General features: G+C 60.4%; 1 protein-coding gene across 1 annotated transcript in view; it reads left to right on the top strand.

Moving 5' to 3' along the window:
• Positions 1 to 23,369, top strand: part of SBF1 (SET binding factor 1) — a 64,611-nt gene that overhangs the window by 14,476 nt on the left and 26,766 nt on the right. Inside the window, exons 3-4 of the mRNA XM_041470268.1 lie at positions 16,455 to 16,540; positions 22,904 to 23,041. Coding sequence (XP_041326202.1) covers positions 16,455 to 16,540; positions 22,904 to 23,041 — 224 coding nt within the window. The remainder of the gene's footprint in view (positions 1 to 16,454; positions 16,541 to 22,903; positions 23,042 to 23,369) is intronic.

The raw sequence follows: 23,369 nt of genomic DNA, 5'->3' as shown, positions 1-23,369 counted from the left end.
CCCTTTCCAGGAAGGAATTTCCCCAAAATCCCCCCTGAGCTCCCCTGGCCCAGGCTGAGGCCGTTCCCTCTGCTCCTGTCCCTGTTCCCTGGAGCACAGCCCGACCCCCCGGCTGTCCCCTCCTGGCAGGGACTTGTGCAGAGCCACAAGGGCCCCCTGAGCCTCCTGTGCTCCAGGCTCAGCCCCTTCCCAGCTCCCTCAGCCCTCCTGGGGCTCCATTCCCTTCCCAGAGCTCCCTGGCAATGTCCAGGGGGTTCTGCTGCCTCCCTGTTGGCTCAGGAAGGACCCAGGCCCTTGAAGGTGCCAAATTCAGTTTAGGGAACATTCCTGCAGCACCAGGTGCCAGTGCTGGGGGCAGAGCCTAGGCTTTGGCACACAGGAATTCCCGGGATAACCCGGGGTAAGTCCTCCTGGGCCATTCCAAGCTTCTCTGAGGGACAGTGGCAGTGGCACCAGCCAGGCTGGGAGAGCTGGGGGGGCTCACCTGGGGAGGAGAAGGATCCAGGCAGAGCTCAGAGCCCCTGGCAGGGCCTGAAGGGGCTCCAGGAGAGCTGCAGAGGGACTGGGGACAAGGGATGGACAGGACACAGGGAATGGCTTCCCTCTTGCAGCCATCCCATTGTCTGTCCCTGAAATTATTTCAATGGGATTATTGCACATTATTTTCCTTGGCTCTGCTGCCTCATCCCAGCCCATGAGGGCTTTGGGGTTCATGGAATTTTCCAAGCACTGGGGTGGCTGGAAGGGAGTGACAGAAAAAGGGGGACAGGGTAGGAATGTCACTGTGCAGCACCCCAAAAGCAAACTCCCTTCTCCTGGCCCTGGCTTGGGGCAAAAGGATGGTGAGGAAGGGGCTCTGGAGGAGCAGGGAGAGTCAGAAGCTGCTCACAGCTCTTGGATCTTTTCCCAGAAATGTTTGGTGGAAAATGTGGACTCTTCTCCCTGGGTCTGGAGCAAGAGACAGGGACATGCTGGGCTCATCCCAGCTCCTGCTCCTTTCTGGGATGGGTGGGAAGGAGGGAATGGGGAGATGCTGGGCTCATCCCAGCTCCTGCTCTGATCTGGGATGGGTGGGAAGGAGGGAATGGGGAGCTGCTGGGCTCATCCCAGCTCCTGCTCTGGTCTGGGATGGGTGGGAAGGAGGGAATGGGGATGTGCTGGGCTCATCCCAGCTCCTGCTCTGGTCTGGGATGGGTGGGAAGGAGGGAATGGGGATGTGCTGGGCTCATCCCAGCTCCTGCTCCGGTCTGGGATGGGTGGGAAGGAGGGAATGGGGATGTGCTGGGCTCATCCCAGCTCCTGCTCCAGTCTGGGATGGGTGGGAAGGAGGGAATGGGGATGTGCTGGGCTCATCCCAGCTCCTGCTCCTTTCTGGGATGGGTGGGAAGGAGGGAATGGGGGGCTGCTGGGCTCATCCAGTGCAGTTCCAGTGCTCCTTGTCTCGTTCTGGACAGATTTGGGGCGTTTTTCCCGCTTTCCAGTTGATGCAGATATTCCCATCAGGAGCCTCGGTGTCCTCCCTCCCTCTGGTGTCCCCCCAGCCCCCTGGGCACGGGGCTGTGTCCCGAGGCACGTCAGCCCGGAATGCTCTGGCAGCGCTGTTTTCCCGGAGCCCTTTGGGGTGGGTGCTGGGTCCCGTTCCGCGCGCTCGCACCGGCATCGCTCCGTGTTTGCCCAGCAGGCCTGGGATGTGTCTCTGGGATTTATCCCAGCCCCCTGTGCCCACGCAGGGATTATCCCCAGGGCTCTGGGATCATTCCTGCCTCTGGGAATGTCGCTTCTGCTCTGGGATGGGGTGCGGGGGGGGGTCCCTCCCGTCCTTCCTCCCCCGAGCTCTGTGCATCCAAACCAGCCTTAATCCTTAATCCATGTCCAAGTTTGGAATGCTTGCTGCGTGTTTGTGCCATTTTCTGGCCGTTAGCCAGAGGTTTTGGGGGTTTTAGGTGTTTTTTTGCTGGGATTGGTGTGTCTGGAACCAGCTGTGCTGCTGAAATCCCCGGGGGGACGGGGTCAGCACGGACATCACTCAATATTCCTGAAACTCCAGGCAGGACAGGAGGCTGAAGTTGGAGCAAATGTTTGAATTTTCAGTATTTCTGTCGAATTTATAGTTAATTCCCTTTTTTTTGTATTTTTCAATAGTTTGTTGCTCATTTTTCCCTGACCTTTGCCCCATGTCTGACTTGGTTTTACCCGTTTGTCGTCTTGGTGGTTTGGGGTTGTTTATTTTGTTGTTGAACTCTTTAATGGTTGTTTTTTTTTTGTCCAGCTTGGTAAATCCCAAGATGGTTTGGCTGACCGGGGGGTCAGTCACTTGTTGAGGGTTTGGAGAAACCTAAACCTACGCCAGAGATGGGATTTATTTGGGTCAGATTCCAAGTGCTTTTTTCTTTTCTGGGAAATCAGGGTTTTGCTGTGGGGGAAGTGAAGCAGTTTGGGGCAGAGGGATGGCCGTGCCCAAGCTCCTGGCACAGTGGCAGTGTCCCTGCCATGGCAGGGGTGGCACTGGAGGCACTCTGAGGTCCTTTCCCACCCAGCCCATCCCAGGATTTTCATGGTTCTCAGTTTTTCTGGCAGAGCAGCAGCAGAGATGAGTGTTTGCTCTCTCAGGTCTGAGCTGTCATTCCAGGGCTGGAAGCTCCACGGGTGGAATGTGCCAGGCACATCCGTGAGGAGCACTCCTGCTCCAGCTGGATTCTCCTCTGCTCCACAGGATGGGGAATTCATCTTCCTTACTCCACTGAGGCTTTCCTGTCTTCCTCAAAGTGATCCAAGGATTTCAGTTGAGTTTTTTTGGGAAATGAGGGATTTTAGGCTGGCGGAGATGGAGGAGCTCCTCGAGTCACATGGAACCCCTCCCAGCCTTGTCCTCTGCTGCCCAGGGTCCCCTCCAGGGCGGCTCCCAGGTGCGTGAGGGCCCAGCCCCTGCCGGCTCTGTTGGCTTTGGGTGGAGGAGCAGAGCTGTTTCCTTCTGGGAAGGATCCCATGGGGCTGCCATTCCCAGCCCTTCCTGTCAAACAGAGCCTCTGCCCCTGGCCCAGGTGTGGGTGTGCCTCGGGGTCATGGAGTCATGGAATGGCTGGGTGGGCAGGGACCCCAAATCCCCTGCAGTGCCACCCTGCCATGGCAGGGACACTCCCACTGTGCCAGGCTGCTCCAGCCCCAGTGTCCAGCCTGGCCTTGGGCACTGCCAGGGATGCAGGGGCAGCCCCAGCTGCTCTGGCAATTCCAGCCCAGCCAGGAATTCCTCATGGCCAAGATCCCATCCATGGCTGCCCTCTGGCACTGGGAGCCATTCCCTGTGTCCTGTCCCTCCCTTGTCCCCAGTCCCTCTCCACTTAGCAAACTGCATTCTCCAGGAACTTTTACTAAAATGGGGAATTTTAAGTCATGTTCTGTATTGATTTCTTCCCAATATCCCATTTAAATCTCCCCTCTTCAGCTCAGACTCCTGGGATAAGCTGGGAAGGGCCCCATGTCCTGCTGGTCTCCAGGAGCCCGGGTCAGTCTGGGAGCAAGGACAGGTCTGCAGGTGAATCCTGGAATCCTGGAACTTGTTAAGCTGGAAGGGAGCACAGGGATCACAGATCCAGCTCCTGGCCCTGCACAGACACCCCAACAATCCCAGCCTGGGCATCCCTGGGAGGGGAGCTCGGCACCCTCTGGGGAAGAACCACTCAGCTCCATGACCTTGGGACTCATCCCAGCCTGTGCCAGCCTTTCCAGATAATCCATGTGGGGGGATGAGGTGGGTTTGGGGGAGCTGGGTGTTGGTGGGGTCCATTGGGAGCAGGAGCTGCTGGGAATGTGCTAATCCTGGTAATCCCTGTCCAGGCTCAGAGCTGGCAGCACTCCCTGGTGCTTCCATTCCCATCTCCCTGCTCATTCCCAGGGATCAGAGGTGAGGAGCTGCTCCAGGTCACTGGGGCAGCACTGGGACCAGGGCTGGACCCTCTGGGGTGGTGTGCCATGGGGTTTGAGTGGAGCAGGGATGGGCATTCCCGAACCTGGGCAGAGCAGGCTCCTCTCCAGGCTGTGGGATCAGGCTGAGGGACAGCTCCAGGCTCTGGAGCTGCTGGTGCTCCATGGGAGCTGCTTCAGAAAATGCCCTGGTTCTCTGGGAAATGCCGATGAGGAAGCTGAGGGTTCCAGGACAGGGTCGTTTCCCCATCCCGGAGCAGTCTGTGGTCAGTGGGGTTTCAGTTCCCCTTGGATTCAGCCTCTTCCTCCTCCTGCTCCCTCCGCTGTTCTGCTGCCCCAGGAGAGGCAGATCCCTGGTGAGGGCCCTCCCCCATGGAGGGGATTCCCTTCTGCAGCACAGGTCCTGTGAGGAGTAGTCAGGGAGCTGGGAAGGGGCTGAGCCTGGAGCAAAGGAGGCTCAGGGGGACCTTGTGGCTCTGCACAAGTCCCTGCCAGGAGGGGACAGCCGGGGGGGTCGGGCTGTGCTCCAGGGAACAGGGACAGGAGCAGAGGGAACGGCCTCAGCCTGGGCCAGGGGAGCTCAGGGTGGAATCAGCAGGAATTTCCCCATGGAAAGGGGGTCAGGCCTTGGCAGGGGCTGCCCAGGGAGATTTGGAGCGCCCATCCCTGGAGGGATTTCAAAGCTGTGTGGATGTGGCACTTGGGGACAGGGTCAGTGGTGTTCTCAGGGAATTTTCAAAGTTCCCATGTTGATGGGACATTTCCTTCCCTGTCAGTTCTGGTGGCTCCAGCACTGCCGAGCCTGGCTGAGGCCCCTGTGGAAGCTGACCCCATTCCCACTTCTCCATTCCTACCCTGAGGTTCCTGTCACTGTCCCTCCCTGCAGAGCCTCCCTGGATGTGCCACGCTCCGGCCCCGCAGCCGCAGCCTGTGTGGGACACAGGGAACAAAAGCTCCTTCTGCCCTCGTGGGAGATGTTGATGCTGGCAGAGGCTGGGTGGAAATGATCCCTGCAGGGTCAAGACAAACTGAGGCAGGGCTTGGATCATTCCCTGTGCCCTGGCAGCACGGAGCAGGGAGGGACTTGGGCACCCACGTGTGATCTGTGAGGGGCAGCCCTGGCTGGGATTTGGGTTTGGGGTTTCCCTCTGTCCTTGGCTGCTCTGCAGGGGATTGCCCAGCACGGACAGGACCGAGGCTGGCACTGAGGCTTTTGGTCCTGGAGCTTGGAGCTGCTCTCTGCCTGTGGCTGGATTGTGTCCCACTGTCCCTCTGTGTCCCTTTGCCAGTTGGGAACAGATCTGCTCTAGAGCCAGGCTGGGAGAGCTGGGGGGGCTCACCTGGAGAGGAGAAGGCTCCAGGGAGAGCTCAGAGCCCTGCCAGGGCCCGAAGGGGCTCCAGGAGAGCTGCAGAGGGACTGGGGACAAGGGATGGACAGGACACAGGGAATGGCTCCCAGTGCCAGAGGGCAGCCATGGATGGGATCTTGGCCATGAGGAATTCCTGGCTGGGCTGGAATTGCCAGAGCAGCTGGGGCTGCCCCTGCATCCCTGCAGTGCCCAAGGCCAGGCTGGACACTGGGGCTGGAGCAGCCTGGCACAGTGGGAGTGTCCCTGCCATGGCAGGGTGGCACTGCAGGGGCTCTGAGGTCCCTTCCCACCCAAACCATTTTGTAATTCCCACATATTTTTCCCACAGGGCAGGAGGGGCCATGGGAGCAGCTAGGGCTGTTTTTAGGCCGTGGATAAATGTTGGCATCCCCATAATTATCACCCGGGGTGCCAGTGGAGCTGGGAATGGCTCCCCAGGGAAGCAGCTGGAATTTGGCATCAGGTAAAAATAGCAGAGGTTCCTCCCCAAAACGCTTTTAGCAACTCTGGCCACGGGACCATGGCTGGACACCGGGATCCTCCTCCCGGGGGAGCTGAGCCACAGCGCCCACCCGGCTGCAGGTCCTGGAATCAGGGAATCCTGGAATGGCCGGGTGGGCAGCAGAGGTTCCTCCCCAAAACGCTTTTAGCAACTCTGGCCACGGGACCATGGCTGGACACCGGGATCCTCCTCCCGGGGGAGCTGAGCCACAGCGCCCACCCGGCTGCAGGTCCTGGAATCAGGGAATCCTGGAATGGCCGGGTGGGCAGGGACCCCAGAGCCCCTGCAGTGCCACCCTGCCATGGCAGGGACACTCCCACTGTGCCAGGCTGCTCCAGCCCCAGTGTCCAGCCTGGCCTTGGGCACTGCAGGGATGCAGGGGCAGCCCCAGCTGCTCTGGCAATTCCAGCCCAGCCAGGAATTCCTCATGGCCAAGATCCCATCCATGGCTGCCCTCTGGCACTGGGAGCCATTCCCTGTGTCCTGTCCATCCCTTGTCCCCAGTCCCTCTGCAGCTCTCCTGGAGCCCCTGCAGGCCCTGCAATGTGCTGGAAGCTCTCCCTGGATCCTTCCCTTCTCCAGGGGACATTCCCAGCTCTCCCAGCCTGGCTCCATGGCACCCAGGACAGGAACACCAGGTTCTGTTTCTCCTGCACTGGTTCTCAGCAGAGATTCACTGCACTGGCACTCACACGTTTCAATTATTTTCACATGGAACCAAACACAATTTATCATCTCTCAAATTCTTTTGCATGCCTCAAACCCTCAAAGTTCATTCCTTTCAGAGAATCCCAGGATGGTTTGGGTTGGAAGGGACCTTAAAACCCATCCAGTGCCACCCCTGCCATGGATGCTGGAAGCTCTCCTGGATCCTTCCCTTCTGCAGGTGAGCAGCCCCAGCTCTCCAACCCTGGAGCAGCTCCATGGATTCCTCTGGGCTCTCTCCAGCAGCTCCAGGTGCTCCTGGCTGGACTGGGGCAGCTCTGCAGGTGGGGTCTCACCTGACAGGGACAGAATCCCCATCCCTCCCCTGCTGCCCGGGCTGGGGGTTCTGTGCTGCTGGAGCTGTAGGAAGGAATTAGGCTGAGCTGGGCATCCCAACCACCCCTCCATCATTGGGGGGACAATGCACAGCACCCAAAGAACCCATCTGCTTGATTTAGGCTCTGCTCTTATTCCTATTTCACCCCGTCCACGCCTCATTTCTCCCCGTAGGGTTCTAGTAACGTTCTAATCAACATTTCTCCCACTCCCAAGAGTCCTGCCGCCCCCTCCAGCCAATTAAAAGCTGTGAGCTGACAAATCCATCAGTGCCCACTGCCCAGCACTGCAGAGGAGCCTCCCACAGAAACAGGAGCTGTAGCCACTCATGTAAACACCAGCTAATCAGCAGCCAGCATTAGAGAAGCGTAGTCAGGTGCTGACCCCAATTTCTTTGATTTCAGGCTGTATTTCTCAAGCAGCAGCTCAGATCGGTCTTTTCTTTGCCACTTACATCTAATTAGGAGCCCACAACGAGCAGGAGCAGCTGTAATTAAACCAAACCAGAGAGCTGTGGGTGGGGGGAGTTCACTCAGGTGGGAATTTTGGCAGTGGGCACTGATGGATTTGTCAGCTCACAGCTTTTAATTGGCTGGAGGGGGCGGCAGGACTCTTGGGAGTGGGAGAAATGTTGATTAGAACGTTACTAGAACCCTACGGGGAGAAATGAGGCGTGGACGGGGTGAAATAGGAATAAGAGCAGAGCCTAAATCAAGCAGATGGGTTCTTTGGGTGCTGTGCATTGTCCCCCCAATGATGGAGGGGTGGTTGGGATGCCCAGCTCAGCCTAATTCCTTCCTACAGCTCCAGCAGCACAGAACCCCCAGCCCGGGCAGCAGGGGAGGGATGGGGATTCTGTCCCTGTCAGGTGAGACCCCACCTGCAGAGCTGCCCCAGTCCAGCCAGGAGCACCTGGAGCTGCTGGAGAGAGCCCAGAGGAATCCATGGAGCTGCTCCAGGGTTGGAGAGCTGGGGCTGCTCACCTGCAGAAGGGAAGGATCCAGGAGAGCTTCCAGCATCCATGGCAGGGGTGGCACTGGATGGGTTTTAAGGTCCCTTCCAACCCAAACCATCCTGGGATTCTCTGAAAGGAATGAACTTTGAGGGTTTGAGGCATGCAAAAGAATTTGAGAGATGATAAATTGTGTTTGGTTCCATGTGAAAATAATTGAAACGTGTGAGTGCCAGTGCAGTGAATCTCTGCTGAGAACCAGTGCAGGAGAAACAGAACCTGGTGTTCCTGTCCTGGGTGCCATGGAGCCAGGCTGGGAGAGCTGGGAATGTCCCCTGGAGAAGGGAAGGATCCAGGGAGAGCTTCCAGCACATTCCAGGGCCTGCAGGGGCTCCAGGAGAGCTGCAGAGGGACTGGGGACAAGGGATGGACAGGACACAGGGAATGGCTCCCAGTGCCAGAGGGCAGCCATGGATGGGATCTTGGCCATGAGGAATTCCTGGCTGGGCTGGAATTGCCAGAGCAGCTGGGGCTGCCCCTGCATCCCTGCAGTGCCCAAGGCCAGGCTGGACACTGGGGCTGGAGCAGCCTGGCACAGTGGGAGTGTCCCTGCCATGGCAGGGTGGCACTGCAGGGGCTCTGAGGTCCCTTCCCACCCAAACCATTTTGTAATTCCCACATATTTTTCCCACAGGGCAGGAGGGGCCATGGGAGCAGCTAGGGCTGTTTTTAGGCCGTGGATAAATGTTGGCATCCCCATAATTATCACCCGGGGTGCCAGTGGAGCTGGGAATGGCTCCCCAGGGAAGCAGCTGGAATTTGGCATCAGGTAAAAATAGCAGAGGTTCCTCCCCAAAATGCTTTTAGCAACTCTGGCCACGGGACCACGGCTGGACACCGGGATCCTCCTCCCAGGGGAGCTGAGCCACAGCGCCCACCCGGCTGCAGGTCCTGGAATCAGGGAATCCTGGAATGGCCGGGTGGGAAGGGACCCCAAATCCCCTCCAGTGCCACCCTGCCATGGCAGGGACACTCCCAGTGTCCCAGGCTGCTCCAGCCCCAGTGTCCAGCCTGGCCCTGGGCACTGCCAGGGATGCAGGGGCAGCCCCAGCTGCTCTGGCAATTCCAGCCCAGCCAGGAATTCCTCATGGCCAAGATCCCATCCATGGCTGCCCTCTGGCAGTGGGAGCCATTCCCTGTGTCCTGTCCATCCCTTGTCCCCAGTCCCTCTGAGCTCTCCTGGAGCCCCTCCTGGACACTGTCCCCCCAGCCAGGTGTTGCAGTCACCTGGTAGAACCCCAGAGGCTGTGAGGTCCAAAGGGACCTCCGGAGGTCACCTGGGATCCCTTAAAGCAGCTCCTGGGCCCTCACCGCTTCCAGTCTTCCTGGAGGGCTCCTCCAAAGGGACCTCTGCCCCGTGTGGGTGGTGATTTGAGCGCTTGTGGGGCCGTGTCCCCCAGGGGTGTATGGAAACACTTCCTGCTGCAGCCGGGGCTGGGTGAGCAGTGGCAGCTGCAGGCCGTGTCCGTGTCCCGCTGCCAGGAACGCTCGGGGCCGGCGGCGCTTTCCTGCGCCGGGCTCTCGGAAGCAGGCGGGGTTTTTTTAATTTAATTACTTCCTCTTCTGCCTTAATGTTTCCAAAGATAAACAGAGCTCTCCCTTGGAACGGGGTCAGGGAACAGCCGGGCTCTGCTCAGGCTGTGCCGAGCCCGCTCCCAGGCACAGCTTTGGGTGGAGGTGGTGGGGATCTCCCGGGATCTGACCCTGCCAGGACAGCCGGGGTTCCCTGCGGGCTGCTCCCTCTTCACCCACCACTCCTGCATCCTGGCATCTTCCCTGGGGCACGTGCTGAGTGCCATCCCAAAAGTGCTGGGTGTGGGCAGGATCCAGGTGGATTTTCCTACAGGGTCTGGGGTGGTGGGAGAGCGGAGAGCCCCACATTCCACAGGTCCTGGGATTTTCCGGCCGCATTCTGTGCCAGGGATGTGCCAGTGTTCCTGATCCCTGGGAGTGTGCACCCCCAGGTCCTGGCAGGGCACCTGGCACTGCCCCTGGCCTGTGTTCTGGGGGAGATGGCTCGCCCCAACATTTCTCCTGAATTTGAGGGGGATTTGGGAGACGTTGAGGGATTGGGAAGAGGTTTGGGGAATAATGACATCCCAGGACAGGGCTGGTGTGAGCCAGGGTGGGGGGATCAGCACTCGCCCCTCCTTCACCTGCCTCATTTCAGCTTCCTACAAACACCCTCACCCAGAGCCTGCCAAAGCCATTGCTCCCTGAATTCCACAGGGAATGGGAGCTGTGCTCCGTGGAAGTGCCGTGCTGGGAGTGTCCCCAGGTCCAGCACCCCATGCTGGCCAGGTGATGACACCCCCTGCTGCTGCTCCAGGATGTTGTAACTGGGAGTGAGTGACCCTGGGCTGGAGGGCTTTGCCTCCCGTGGGAAGCGTTCCGTGGCTGGATGGAGTTTTTCCAGCCTGGAATTGCATGCAGACAGTTTGCTTCCTCACCCAGCTCCGTGTCCCAGGCTGTGAGTGATCCTTATCTTCCCTGTGTCCAGGGGTCAAGCACATCCTCAGACATCACCGAGGTGACTGTTAAACAGGGAAAACTTATTCCTGAGTTTTTCCCTTTTTTTAGCTGCACTCTGGACAGGAATTGCTGTTCCCGGTGTGACTTTGGGGAGACTTTTGCCCTAAATCCCCTCCAAATCCCTTTGGCTGAACCAGAGGTGTCCCTGTCACCCTGCTCCTGCAGGGTTCCTGCTGTCTGGGAGGGGCTTTGTCCTTGTCCCATGGAATTGCACTAAAACATGGAGAGAACCATGAGTGGGAAGTTATTCCTTGGGGTTTTGCATGTCCCGTTCTGGGGGGCACAGCGGCCATGCCACAGGGGGGACGTGGCCTTGGGGACAGCTGGAGGGGACACTGGGGGTCTGGTAAGTGCCACTTCAGGAAGAATTTCCTCATGGAAAGGATATCCAGAACTGGAACAGGGATTCCATTGCCCAGGGAGGTTTGGAGTGCCCATCCCTGGAGGTTCCAAGGGATTCCTGGAGGTGGCACTCAGGGCTCTGGGCTGGGGACAAGGTGGGCATTGGGCACAGCCTCAGGGATCCCGGGATTGGCACAGGGAGCTGCCAGCACCTGCCGTTGGTGCTGGTGGGGCCAGGGCTGTCCCATCCCATGCTGGTGGGACAGGGGCCGTGTGCTGGCCCTGGGCTGGGTGGGCTTTCCTGGCAGAGGCCGGAGCAGCGGGGCCACCCCAGCCCCACAAACGGCCCCTTTGTTCCCACCATAGAAAGGCCATTCTCCGTGCCCCCGGCGGGGACACGTCACAGGGAACAGAGGCTCCTTTGTCCCCAAGGCAGACACTCGGGTCTTGTTCTGGGTGGGCTTGGGGGCGGGGGGCTGCAGGGCTGGGATGGGATGGGATGGCTCATCCCTGTCTGTGCCTTATTCCTGCTCTTTGGGAGGGAGGCAGGAGCTGATGGCCAGGGCTGGAATGTCCCAGCTGCCCACTCAGGTGATGATTCCTGGTGAACAGAGGGGTGAAGGATGGGCTGGCTGTCCTCAGGTTGGTGTGACACATCCGAGAATCATGGAATGGTTGGGCGGGAAGGGACCTTAAAGTCCATCCAGTGCCACTCCTGCCATGGCAGGGACACCTCCCACTGTCCCAGAGTGCCCAGTGCCCGTAAAGGGGCTCCAGGAGAGCTCAGAGGGACTGGGGACAAGGGACAGGACACAGGGAGTGGCTCCCAGTGCCAGAGGGCAGCCATGGATGGGATCTTGGCCATGAGGAATTCCTGGCTGGGCTGGAATTGCCAGAGCAGCTGGGGCTGCCCCTGCATCCCTGGGAGCACAGCCCGACCCCCCCGGCTGTCCCCTCCTGGCAGGGACTTGTGCAGAGCCACAAGGGCCCCCCTGAGCCTCCTTTGCTCCAGGCTCAGCCCCTTCCCAGCTCCCTCAGCCCTCCTGGGGCTCCATTCCCTCCCCAGCTCCATTCCCTGGACACTCCAGCCCCCCCAGGGCTCTCCTGGCACGAGGGGCCCGGAGCTGCCCCCAGGATCCCAGGGGCTCCCTCAGCAGGGCCAGCACAGGGGACAGTCCCTGCCCTGGCTGTGCCACCCTGGGGCTGCCACAGCCCAGGGGCCATCGGCCTCCTGCCCCCCGGGCACACGTTCCAGCCTGGCAGTGCCCTCCCTGCTCTGGCTGCGTGCCCCGGCCTGGCAGGAGCCAGCACTCCGTGCACAGGTAGGACAGAGCGTGACTGCAGGATCGGGGAGTCCCAGAGTTGGTCGGGTGGGAAGGGACCTCAAACCCGTCCAGTGCCACCCCTGCCATGGCAGGGACACCTTTCCCTGTGCCAGGCTGCTCCAGCCCCATGCGGCTGGCCTGGGGAGGTTTCAGGGAGGGGGCAGGGGCTGCTGCTCCCCGCTGCGTTGGTTGCTGCTGGTTGATGCAATCGCTCCCAGGCCTTGCGGGGCATTTCCCAATCCCTGCGTGGTGCTGCTGCAGGGATTCATGGCTCCTGCCTCGTTCCAAGAGCCCCGTCAGTGCCCTGCTCCTGCTGGGCTGGGCCTCGTTGGTCTGTGCTGGAGCAGCTCTGGGCTGGGCTGGGTCAGAGCTCGGCTCTGAGTGCCCTTGGCAGCAGCTCCAGGTCCTGACAGGTTGTGTGGCCTCGGGCCTGCTCTGTCCTTGCCTTTGCAGGAGCTGCCTCCAGGCAGGGCTTTGGAGCACCAAGGATTTTCTGGTGCTGTAAAGCTGCTGAATTTATAAATAATTCCTGCAGCAAGAAGCTCTCAGAAGCCTCAGCTGATGCTTCCAGGCAGGGGTGAGGCTGCCTGCAAACCAGGGGGGAGCTGGGGAATCATTAATGGTGTTGAAATGAATGTTTCTGGAATAATTTAAAGTGTCTAAACTAACGGGATGTTTCCAAAGTGTCCACACTCTCTCCTGGACATCATCTCCAGGTTGGAGCCTGGGGGGAAGGAGGGCTGGAGTGGTTCTGGCTCCTGTGGGGAGGACTTGGAATCCTGGAATGGTTTGGGATGGAAGGGACCTTAAGTCTCATCCAATTCTGTGGCAGGGACATCTTCCACCATCCCAGGCTGCTCCAGCCCCAGTGTCCAGCCTGGCCTTGGGCACTGCAGGGATGCAGGGGCAGCCCCAGCTGCTCTGGTGACCTGTGCCAGCTCCAACTCTGAGCTGTGCTGTCTGAACTTTGTGTTCCCCTGGATGATTTCATCCCAAATTTCTGAGGTTCAGGGGTGTGGGATTCGTGTCCCAGCCTGCAGAGTTCCTGGGGACTGGCTGGACCAGTGGTCCCATGCTGGTGGTGAAACACCTTCGGTCACCTGGGAGTGGAGGGTGTTGGGTGTGAGGGGTGGGACAGCTTGTTCCAAACAAGCTCCTTTATCTCAAATCCCTGTGAAAATTCCCTTCTCTCTCTCTGTTGCATCCAGCTCCTCAGGAAAAGGGAGCTCAGGGCTGCCCTCAGCACTCTGCACAGCTCTGAAAGGTGCCTGTGCTCAGCTGGGCTGGGCTCTGTCTCCAGCAGCACTGACACAGCCACAGCACACAGTCCCGAGCTGTGCCAAGGGAAATTCAGGCTGGGTGTCAGGGAAAAGCTTTTCCAGCAAGGGGATAAAGCTCTGCCATGGCTGCCCGGGGAGGTGCTGCAGTCACCATCCCTGGGGGTGTTTAACAAGCCTGAATGTGGCACTGGGTGCCAGGCTCTGGCTCAGGGCTGGGCTGGGCTGGACTCCGTGGGCTGCAAGGTCTCTCCCAACCCGGCCGTTCTGGGAATTGTGTGAAAGGGCTGCAGGAGCTGCTGCGGGGCTGGTGCCCTGCCCAGGACCTGCCTGTGGGGCTGGGGCTGCTGTGCTCCACCTGGGAGTCCCCCGGGATGTTCCAGGGAGGGTGGGCACCTCCTGCAGGCTCTGGGAGCCCCCAGAGCCTGGCCGGTCGGTGTGCAGGCTGAGGCACAGCTCCTCTTGTCCCATCGTTCAGGGCACACGGGGAGCAGGGGACAGCGCTCGCGTGTCCGTGACCCGTGTCCGAGCTGCGCTGTTCCCGGCAGTGTCCCGCCGTGTCCCGGCGTGCCAGCGCTCCCAGCCGGGGTCATCCGGTGCCGTGGCTCAGCCCCGTGTTTACCTCTGGGCTTATTTAGAATTTCCTGTATCACAACAACATCCCGTGACCTTCCAGCGCGGCCCGGGGAGGGGCCGGGCTCCCCCAGGTGTCCCCCGGGCCTGCGGGAGCCGCAGGAAGGATGGAGCAGCAGCTGCCTGCAGGCCGGGGTTCACAGCACACGTGCTTTCCCAGGAATCTCGAGCTTTCCCAGGGATCTCAGCTGGGATGGCAGGAGAATGGATGGGGCAGGTCCAGCTCTCCCGGGCAGGAAGGGACGCGCTGATCCCGCAGCCGATACGGAGCTGAATGGTGGGAAGTGGGAAAGCTGGGATCAGGCTGCCCGGGCAGCAGCTGAGGGAAGTGCTGGATTCCTGAGTCAGGCTGTTGTGACAGTCCCTAAAATCAGGCTGTACCTGCCTGCAGCTGCCTGAAGGGTGGCAGCTCCTGGCTCTGGGAAAACCCCAGAGTCCAGATTCCCATTGTTCTCAACAGCCCTTGGGATGATTTCTGTTAGTGTTGAGGGTGATGAGCCTGAGACCCCCCAGCCCTGGGCTGAGCCCAGTGGGCAGCAGGGCAGGGGGGATCCTGCCCCTGTGCCCCTCAGGTGAGACCCACCTGCAGAGCTGCCCCAGCCCTGGGCACAGCAGCAGCACCTGGAGCTGCTGGAGAGCCCAGAGGAGACCCCAGAGCTGCTCCAGGGCTGGAGCCCCTCAGCTCCCAGGGATCCAGCCTGGGAGAGCTGGGGGTGCTCACCTGGAGAGGAGAAGGCTCCAGGGAGAGCTCAGAGCCCCTGGCAGGGCCTGAAGGGGCTCCAGGAGAGCTGCAGAGGGACTGGGGACAAGGCATGGACAGGACACAGGGAATGGCTCCCAGTGCCAGAGGGCAGCCATGGATGGGATCTTGGCCATGAGGAATTCCTGGCTGGGCTGGAATTGCCAGAGCAGCTGGGGCTGCCCCTGCATCCCTGCAGTGCCCAAGGCCAGGCTGGACACTGGGGCTGGAGCAGCCTGGCACAGTGGGAGTGTCCCTGCCATGGCAGGGTGGCACTGCAGGGGCTCTGGGGTCCCTTCCCACCCAAACCATTCCAGGATTTTGTGGTCTTGTGTCTGCTCCCCTTTGACTGAGGATATTGCAGCAAAGCCGTGGCAGGGCTGGATGTGGAGGGCACAGCTTGGAGCCGTAATCCTGACGTGTGGATCTCAAGGGATTTTCCTGTCTGGAGCTTGAGCCGAGCCCTTGGCACTGGGAGTGGGCAGCCTTTGGTCCGAGGTGGGAGCACTCGGGGCCAGAGCTGCCTCCAGGGGGACGTGGTGACAGAGCAGGGACGTGGTGACAGAGCAGGGATGGAGCAGGGACGTGGTGGCAGAGCAGGGACGGGGCAGGGACGTGGTGGCAGAGCAGGGATGGAGCAGGCACGTGGTGACAGAGCGAGGACAGTGTGGGAACAAGGCTGTGGTGACAGAGCGGGGAGTGACAGAGTGGTGTGGGAGCACGTGGCCAGGCAGGATCTGGTTGACCCCATCCCTGTTAACCCAATCCCAATGTGGATATTTGGTGCCCATTTTGGCTCCAGCCTTTCCATTTTTGGCCCAGGGCTATAAATGGTCCCTTTCCCTCTCCTGGTCCTGCTAAATCCAGCTGTGGCTGCCAGGCGGTGAGTGGGACCCTGGGGACTCGTCTGGGCTCCCAAAATAGCCCTTCCCTCGTGCTCCTCCTGCTTTCCCAGCCCCATTCCATGGCCAGGACCTGGCTCCTGGGATGGGAGAGGCCCCGGGTGGTCCCTGGAAATGGATAATCCCTCAGCAGCTCTGGAAGGGGCTGGAAGGAGCCCCCTCTCCCCATCACGGGCTGCCTGCCTTTGTGGCTCCTGAATCCTTGGGATTTGTGATTCCCAGTGGATCCAGGAGCAGCTCTGTCTCTGGAGAGGCGTGAGCAGTGTGGGAGCCCTTCCCAGCCCAGCAGGGTCTGTGACAGCAGCACTTGGTGGCACTGTCACCTCGGGCTGTCCCAGAGCTGGCTGGTCCCGCTGTGCCCACCTGCCCTGCTGAGCCTTTTCCAGGCTGTCCATGGGAAGCAGCAGGATTTAGGGTCTGGAATGGTGTGGGCTGGGGGCAGGTGAGGGTTTGGAGTGCTCCCAGTGCTCCATAGAGCCCCGGGGAAGCAGGAGCTGTCAGGAACCCAAAAGCAATCCCGGGCAGGGTTGTCTGGGGAAAGGCCAGCGGGGAGATGAGGAGCAGGGACTGCAGCTCAGAGTGGGGGATGCTGTCCGTGTTGGGATCACAGGGAAGGAAGTTCTGGCTGCAGAGGGACTGGAGCTGCTGCTCCAGTACCGTTCCCACCTCCAGAGAAGGCTCTGGGATTCCTTGGAATCTCTGCTGTTCCCTGCTGGAGTGGGCAGTGCTGCTGCAAGGGCTGGGGTGTCTCCTGTGCTGCCCCATCCATGGAGAGCTGGAGCACCCTGGTGTTCCAGCCAGGCATTCCCAGCGGCTGGGAGGTACCTGCTGCCCTCTAATCCCATCTTGTCTCCACAGGGAGCGGGGATGGACAGGGCCAGATCCTGCAGCGCTTCCCGGAGAAGGACTGGGAGGACAACCCCTTCCCACAGGGCATCGAGCTGGTGAGTGGCTGGGGACCCGTGGGTGACACCGGGGGTGACACTGGGGCACATCCCACGGGGTCTGACTGGGGGCCAGGAGGGAGCAGTTCCCACCTGCCCTGGGTGCATCTCCAGCTGCAGAACTCTCCAGAAACAGGATGGATCCAGTGCTGGCTCCTCTCCTGGCCTCCTGCTACCCCTCCTCTTCTGGGATGCTGGAATGCCTCCTGGAGGAGCCATGGATGCAGCCTTAGGGTCCACAGTCCCCCAAGAGCATGGCCAGGCCTTTCACAGGATCACACAGAATTCCCAGAATGGCCGGGTTGGGAGAGACCTTGCAGCCCACGGAGTCCAGCCCAGCCCAAGCCCTGAGCCAGAGCCTGGCACCCAGTGCCACATCCAGGCTTGTTCAACACCCCCAGGGATGGTGACTGCAGCACCTCCCCGGGCAGCCATGGCAGAGCTTTATCCCCTTGCTGGAAAAGCTTTTTCCTGACACCCAGCCTGAATTTCCCTTGGCACAGCTCGGGACTGTGTGCTGTGGCTGTGTCAGTGCTGCTGGAGACAGAGCCCAGCCCAGCTGAGCACAGGCACCTTTCAGAGCTGTGCAGAGTGCTGAGGGCAGCCCTGAGTCTCCTTTTCTGCAGGGGAGCACCCCCAGCTCCTGCCCAAGGCTGGATCCCAGGGCCAGGGTCTGGGTGTCCCCAGGGCCAGGGTCTGGGTGTCCCCAGGGCCAGGGTCTGGGTGTCCCCAGCCCTCTGGGCACGGTCACCAGCTCCCGGCAGTCCTTTGGGCTCAGCTCAGAGCTGGGACATTCCCGGGATGTGGAGCTGTGGGGATCCTCCAGCTCATCTAGGGGGGTGGGATTGTTCCCCTCTTTGCTGAACTGCAGTGGGAGCTCTTCCCAATCCCTGCCCTGTGCCCTGGAGCTCCAGGGACCCTGAGGGAGGAGCTGGAGCTCCATTCCAGTGAAAAGGATGGGCTGGGACAGACCCACTGGCTGAGCCCTCTGGAAGCTGCTCCATTCCCCCTGGAGTTCATGGAATCATGGATTTATTTGGGTTGGAAAATCCCTCTGAGCCCACTGAATGCAATCAGTGGTGCCAAGGCCACCACTGCCCGTGTCCCCAAGTGCCACATCCACATGGCTTTGAAATCCCTGTGGGGATGGGGACTCCAGCACTGCCCTGGGCAGCTGTTTCAGGGAGGGACATCCTTTTTGGTGGGATCTTGGGAAGGAATTCCTGACTGGCAGGGTGGGCAGGCCCTGGCACAGGGTGCCCAGAGCAGCTGGGGCTGCCCCTGCATCCCTGGCAGTGCCCAAGGCCAGGCTGGACACTGGAGCTCAGAGCACTTGGGACAGCAGGAGTGTCCCTGCCCATCATCACTGGGGTCGCTGGCTCCTCATCCCTTTGTTACTGAGATCAGCAGTGTCCAGTTCCTTGTCCCATCACGTGTCCCCTGAAATTCCAGTACAATTTGGGACCTTTCTGTGTTGTTTAATCTGAGGCAAAAACACACACTTATTTTTATATTTATTTTCATTTTTCTGCTCCAAGTTTCCTGGTGTCTGCAGGGACTTGGGAACTGTCCCAAGCAGGAGCAAAGCTGCTTTTTTTCCCAAGGGTCAAACTGTCCAGCCAAAAAATCCTTGGAATTTAAACAATTGGAGCCCTGTGCTGTTGGGAGCCAGGGGTGGCTCCAGGGCTTCCCACAAACTCTGTGAGTGTCCTGGGGGAGCAGCACGTGGGGCTGCTCCGAAGGCAGCTCGGGAAATCCACGGGGGTCGGGTGGGACGTGACGCTGCGGTCAGGGCTGATCCTCCTTGACAGCTTTTTGGGGAAAGAAGCGTTCCCAGGGTGTGTCCATTCCAGTGAAAAGGATGGGCTGGGACAGACCCACTGGCTGAGCCCTCTGGAAGCTGCTCCATTCCCCCTGGAGTTCATGGAATCATGGATTTATTTGGGTTGGAAAATCCCTCTGAGCCCACTGAATGCAATCAGTGGTGCCAAGGCCACCACTGCCCGTGTCCCCAAGTGCCACATCCGCATGGCTTTGAAATCCCTGTGGGGATGGGGACTCCAGCAGTGCCCTGGGCAGCTGTTCCAGGGAGGGACATCCTTTTAGGTGGGATCTTGGGAAGGAATTCCTGGCTGGCAGGGTGGGCAGGCCCTGGCACAGGGTGCCCAGAGCAGCTGGGGCTGCCCCTGCATCCCTGGCAGTGCCCAAGGCCAGGCTGGACACTGGAGCTCAGAGCACTTGGGACAGCAGGAGTGTCCCTGCCCATCATCACTGGGGTCGCTGGCTCCTCATCCCTTTGTTACTGAGATCAGCAGTGTCCAGTTCCTTGTCCCATCACGTGTCCCCTGAAATTCCAGTACAATTTGGGACCTTTCTGTGTTGTTTAATCTGAGGCAAAAACACACACTTATTTTTATATTTATTTTCATTTTTCTGCTCCAAGTTTCCTGGTGTCTGCAGGGACTTGGGAACTGTCCCAAGCAGGAGCAAAGCTGCTTTTTTTCCCAAGGGTCAAACTGTCCAGCCAAAAAATCCTTGGAATTTAAACAATTGGAGCCCTGTGCTGTTGGGAGCCAGGGGTGGCTCCAGGGCTTCCCACAAACTCTGTGAGTGTCCTGGGGGAGCAGCACGTGGGGCTGCTCCGAAGGCAGCTCGGGAAATCCACGGGGGTCGGGTGGGACGTGACGCTGCGGTCAGGGCTGATCCTCCTTGACAGCTTTTTGGGGAAAGAAGCTTTCCCAGGGTGTGCAGGGAGGTGGGATTTGGAGCTCCTGGCCGTGCGCAGGGTCCGGCGGCAATTCCCAGCAGAAATATCTCATTTTAATGGATCGAGTTCCTCTGGGGACAGGCACAGACTGTGGAGAAATCACCCTGGGGGCCTCTCCCTCAGAGCTGTTCCTGCAGAACCCCAGGAGCTGCCTGGTGGGGGCATTCCAGGGGTGAGGGCATTCCCAGGACAGCCCAGGGTCTCTGCTGAACAGGGGGATCCAGGTGGGAATGGAGATTCCTGTAAATCCAGGGGCTCCCTGTGTTCCAGCGGGGCTCAGGGCCATTCCCACTCTGCCTTTTGGATCCTTCCTCAGCACTGGGCTTTAGGACCTTCCATGCCATGATCCCACAGGTCTGCTGGACTTGCTGTGGGATTTTCCATGTCCTGAAGCAGCTCTGGGATGGTTTTGGCACCTGCTGGGTGTGTCCAGGCCTCCAGACCTGCTCCACCTCTGCCAGAATTTCAGGGCATCCAGCAGCTTCCAGGGCCTGAAGGGGCTCTGAGGTCCCTGCCCACCCAACCCATCCCAGGATTCCATGGTGAGGTGAGCACAGGTGTGTCCAAGGTTTGCTCCCTGGGGCAGGGACAGAGGTGTTTGTAGGAAAACGCTGTGTCCCAGCCCCGACTGAAGGGGATGGCTGGGACAGGGTCCACAGCCTGGGGGTCCCCACTTCCAGAGCATGGGAACACTGCTGGCAGGAAGCTTCCTGTTCTGGTTGGATTTAAGTACCAGTGGCTGAGCTTCACCCAGTGTGTCCATGGAATCCCAGACTGGTTTGGGTGGGAAGGGACCTCAGAGCCCCTGCAGTGCCACCCTGCCATGGCAGGGACACTCACACTGTGCCAGGCTGCTCCAGCCCCAGAGTCCAGCCTGGCCATCCCGTTCTCCAGGTGTTTCCCTCCCTGGCAGGTGGATCGGGGCTGGGCCCTCGGAGCCCGCAGCTGTTTGGGGAACACTCCAGAGGGAGGAGAGGCACCACCACACCCCCCTGGGGGGGATCAGCTGGAAAAATAAATGACCAGGAGCATGGCTTGGGACATCACAGGCGGGATCCTTGCAAAATGGATCCTTGGGAAAGGCTGTGGAGTAACTGGGGAAGAACTGGTGAGGGAGGAGAGTGGAGCTGGGGAGGTTGGGCTGTGCTCCCAGGGAACAGGGACAGGAGGAGAGGGAACGGCCTCAGGCTGGGCCAGGGGAGCTCAGGGGGGATATTGGGGAATTCCCTCCTGGAAAGGGCTGTGCAGCCCTGGCACAGCTGCCCAGGGCAGGGCTGGTGTCCCCATCCCTGTTGGGATTTCAGGGCTGTGTGGATGTGGCACTTGGGGACATGGTCAGTGGTGGCCGTGGCAGTGCTGAGAATGGTTGGGCTTGGCTGGCTCGGGGGCTTTTCCACCCCCATGATCCTGCTCTGTCCATGGGGATCTGTGTTTGTTCCCTTCTCCTGTGGCACTCAGGGTGGCTGAGCACCAGGTGCCACCATCGGTCAGGTGGGGCTGACTCCACTGTCCTGGCCCTGCCAGCCGTGCCCATTCCCATGGTTTTCCTTCCTGGAGGATCCGGGTGAGGTGGGGCAGTGGGGCTGGCATTACAGGGCTCCTGCAGGATGAATTATCCAGGTGGGATCGAGTGAGGTCACACTGGGCTGGGAGTGACTCCGGCATATCCGTGTGCTCCACGGTGTCACCTGATCCAGGTGTCACCTGCTGGTGTTTGAGGTGACCCATCCTCTCAGCAGGTGCTCTTTTTAGGAAGCTGACTCTGTATCCCAGGTGGCTTGGTAGGTTTTTGGGGCCCCCCCACCCCTCCTGCCTCTCAGGGGAGGGTGACACCGTGGTCCTGGAGTGTATCCCTGTCTGGGATGTGGCAGTGGGAATGCTGGGTGGGAGGCAGGACAAGGGAGAAGGGCTTAAAACTAAAAGAGGGGAGTTTCAGATGGGATATTGGGAGGCAATTCCTGGCTGGAAGGGTGGACAGGCCCTGGGCTGGAATTGCCAGAGCAGCTGGGGCTGCCCCTGCATCCCTGCAGTGCCCAAGGCCAGGCTGGACACTGGGGCTGGAGCAGCCTGGCACAGTGGCAGTGTCCCTGCCATGGCAGGGTGGCACTGCAGGGGCTCTGGGGTTCCTTCCCACCCAGCCATTCCAGGATTCCCTGATTCCATGATCCTGACCCAGCAGCTCCATGTGCTCTGGGCTCCTCATTCCCACAGTGCCTGAACATCTCCATGTGGGAGCAATGAGGGGCAATTCCCTCGTCGGGACAATGACACCGCGACAGTGACACCGTGTGCTCATCCCGGTGTTCTGCTGAGCCAAACCTTCCCCCGCGCTCCCATGGGAGCTGTCAGGAGGCCCCGGGATGGAGAAGCCCCGGCTGTTGCTTTCCAGGGACACAGCATGTGGGAAGCAGCTCCTGGGGTGCTTTCTCCTCCCGTCCCTCCTGCTGCCGTCCCAAGGATCCGGACAAAGCCCAGCTCCTGTCCCGTGGGCTGTTCCCAGGGAGGACAGGAGGATCCATGTGAGCACGGGGAGCGGTGAGCAGCTGGGAGACTCTCAGCTGGGATCCACCTTGTGTTCCTGAGGGAGCTGGAGCAGGATTCCTGAGCTCCTCAGACCCTGGTGCCACCTTGTTCTCCTCCCGGGGTTTGCAGAATTCCCGTTGCCTCAGCGTGCCTCCAGCCCCGGGAGGAGCCGGGCTGGGAGGAGCCGGGCTGTCCCGCACCCAGGGAATTTTCCACGGCTCCTCAGCAGCCAAACGCAGCCCTGAGGAAACCAAGAAACCCCCCCTGAAACTGGGAAGGAGGGGGAGTCTGGAATTACCCCGGGCCTGGGAGGGGCTTTGGGAAGTGCCAGGGGCTGGTGCAGTGAGATGGCACAGCCGGGCCCGTGTTTGTGCCAGGGGAGTGGTGCCACCTCATGGAGCCACTCCAGAGCCCGTGTCCCACGTGTCCCCTTTCCTTCTGGGCTCTGTGTGGTGCTGCCATGGGGTCTGGCCCACGGTGGGCTGGGGGCAGTGCAGAGTCTGGGGTCTGTGTGCCATGGGGCTGTGCAGAGTTTGGGGTCTGTGTGCCGTGGGGGTGTGCAGAGTCTGGGGTCTGTGTGCCATGGGGGTGTGCAGAGTTTGGGGTCTGTGTGCCATGGGGGTGTGCAGAGTTTGGGTCTGTGTGCTGTAGGGGTGTGCAGAGTTTGGGGTCTGTGTGCTGTAGGGGTGTGCAGATTTTGGGTCTGTGTGCCGTGGGGGTGTGCAGAGTCTGGGGTCTGTGTGCCATGGGGGAGCTTCCCCAGGAGCTGGGGGCTCCTGCCTGGCCGGGCTGTCCCATCACAACCCCTCCCAGTCTGGGGCTCTCCGGGGTGCGGACAGGAGGGGATATTGCTGGCCCTGCTTTCCCACAGAGGGAATTTGGGAATTCCCGGAGTGGCCCAGCGGGGTTGGGAGCTCCAGGAGCCCGGGGCTCTGCCCGGTGCCCTCCCTGCTCCCGGCCGTGGAGCTGCCCTTCCCCGCAGGCTCGGTGGGTGATGTGGGCCGGGGGTCGGGGCTGGGACCACCCGGTGTGGGTGAGGGGCAGCCCCTGAGTGCTCTCTGTCCCTCCCGCAGTTCTGCCAGCCCAGCGGGTGGCAGCTCTTCCCCGAGAGGAACCCCCCCACCTTCTTCGTGGCCGTGCTCACCGACATCAACTCGGAGCGGCACTACTGCGCCTGCTTCACCTTCTGGGAGGCCGTGGAGAGCCCGCAGGTACCGGGGACACGGGGACACGGGGACAGGGGCTGGTGGCACTGACGGGGAGGCACCCGGCTGCCTTTGGCACTGGCCAGGGGTTCCTGCCTTCCCTGTGCCACAGGAATCCATGGATGGGTGGGAAGGGTGGTCAGCAGCACTGACAAGGAGGCATGCAGCTGCCTTTGGCAGGGGTTTCCTGCCTTCCCTGTGCCACAGGAATCCATGGATGTATGGAAAGGATGGTCAGCAATGCTGGTGGAAAAGCACTCAGCTGTTTTTGGCTCTGGCCAGGGGTTCCTGCCTTCCCTGTGCCACAGGAATCCAGACACTGGCACTGGGAGCT

This window comes from Pyrgilauda ruficollis, unplaced genomic scaffold (assembly GCF_017590135.1).
Source record: "Pyrgilauda ruficollis isolate IOZ18807 unplaced genomic scaffold, ASM1759013v1 scaffold243, whole genome shotgun sequence".
NCBI lineage: Eukaryota > Metazoa > Chordata > Aves > Passeriformes > Passeridae > Pyrgilauda > Pyrgilauda ruficollis.
This window is presented reverse-complemented; position numbering and strand designations above follow the sequence as displayed.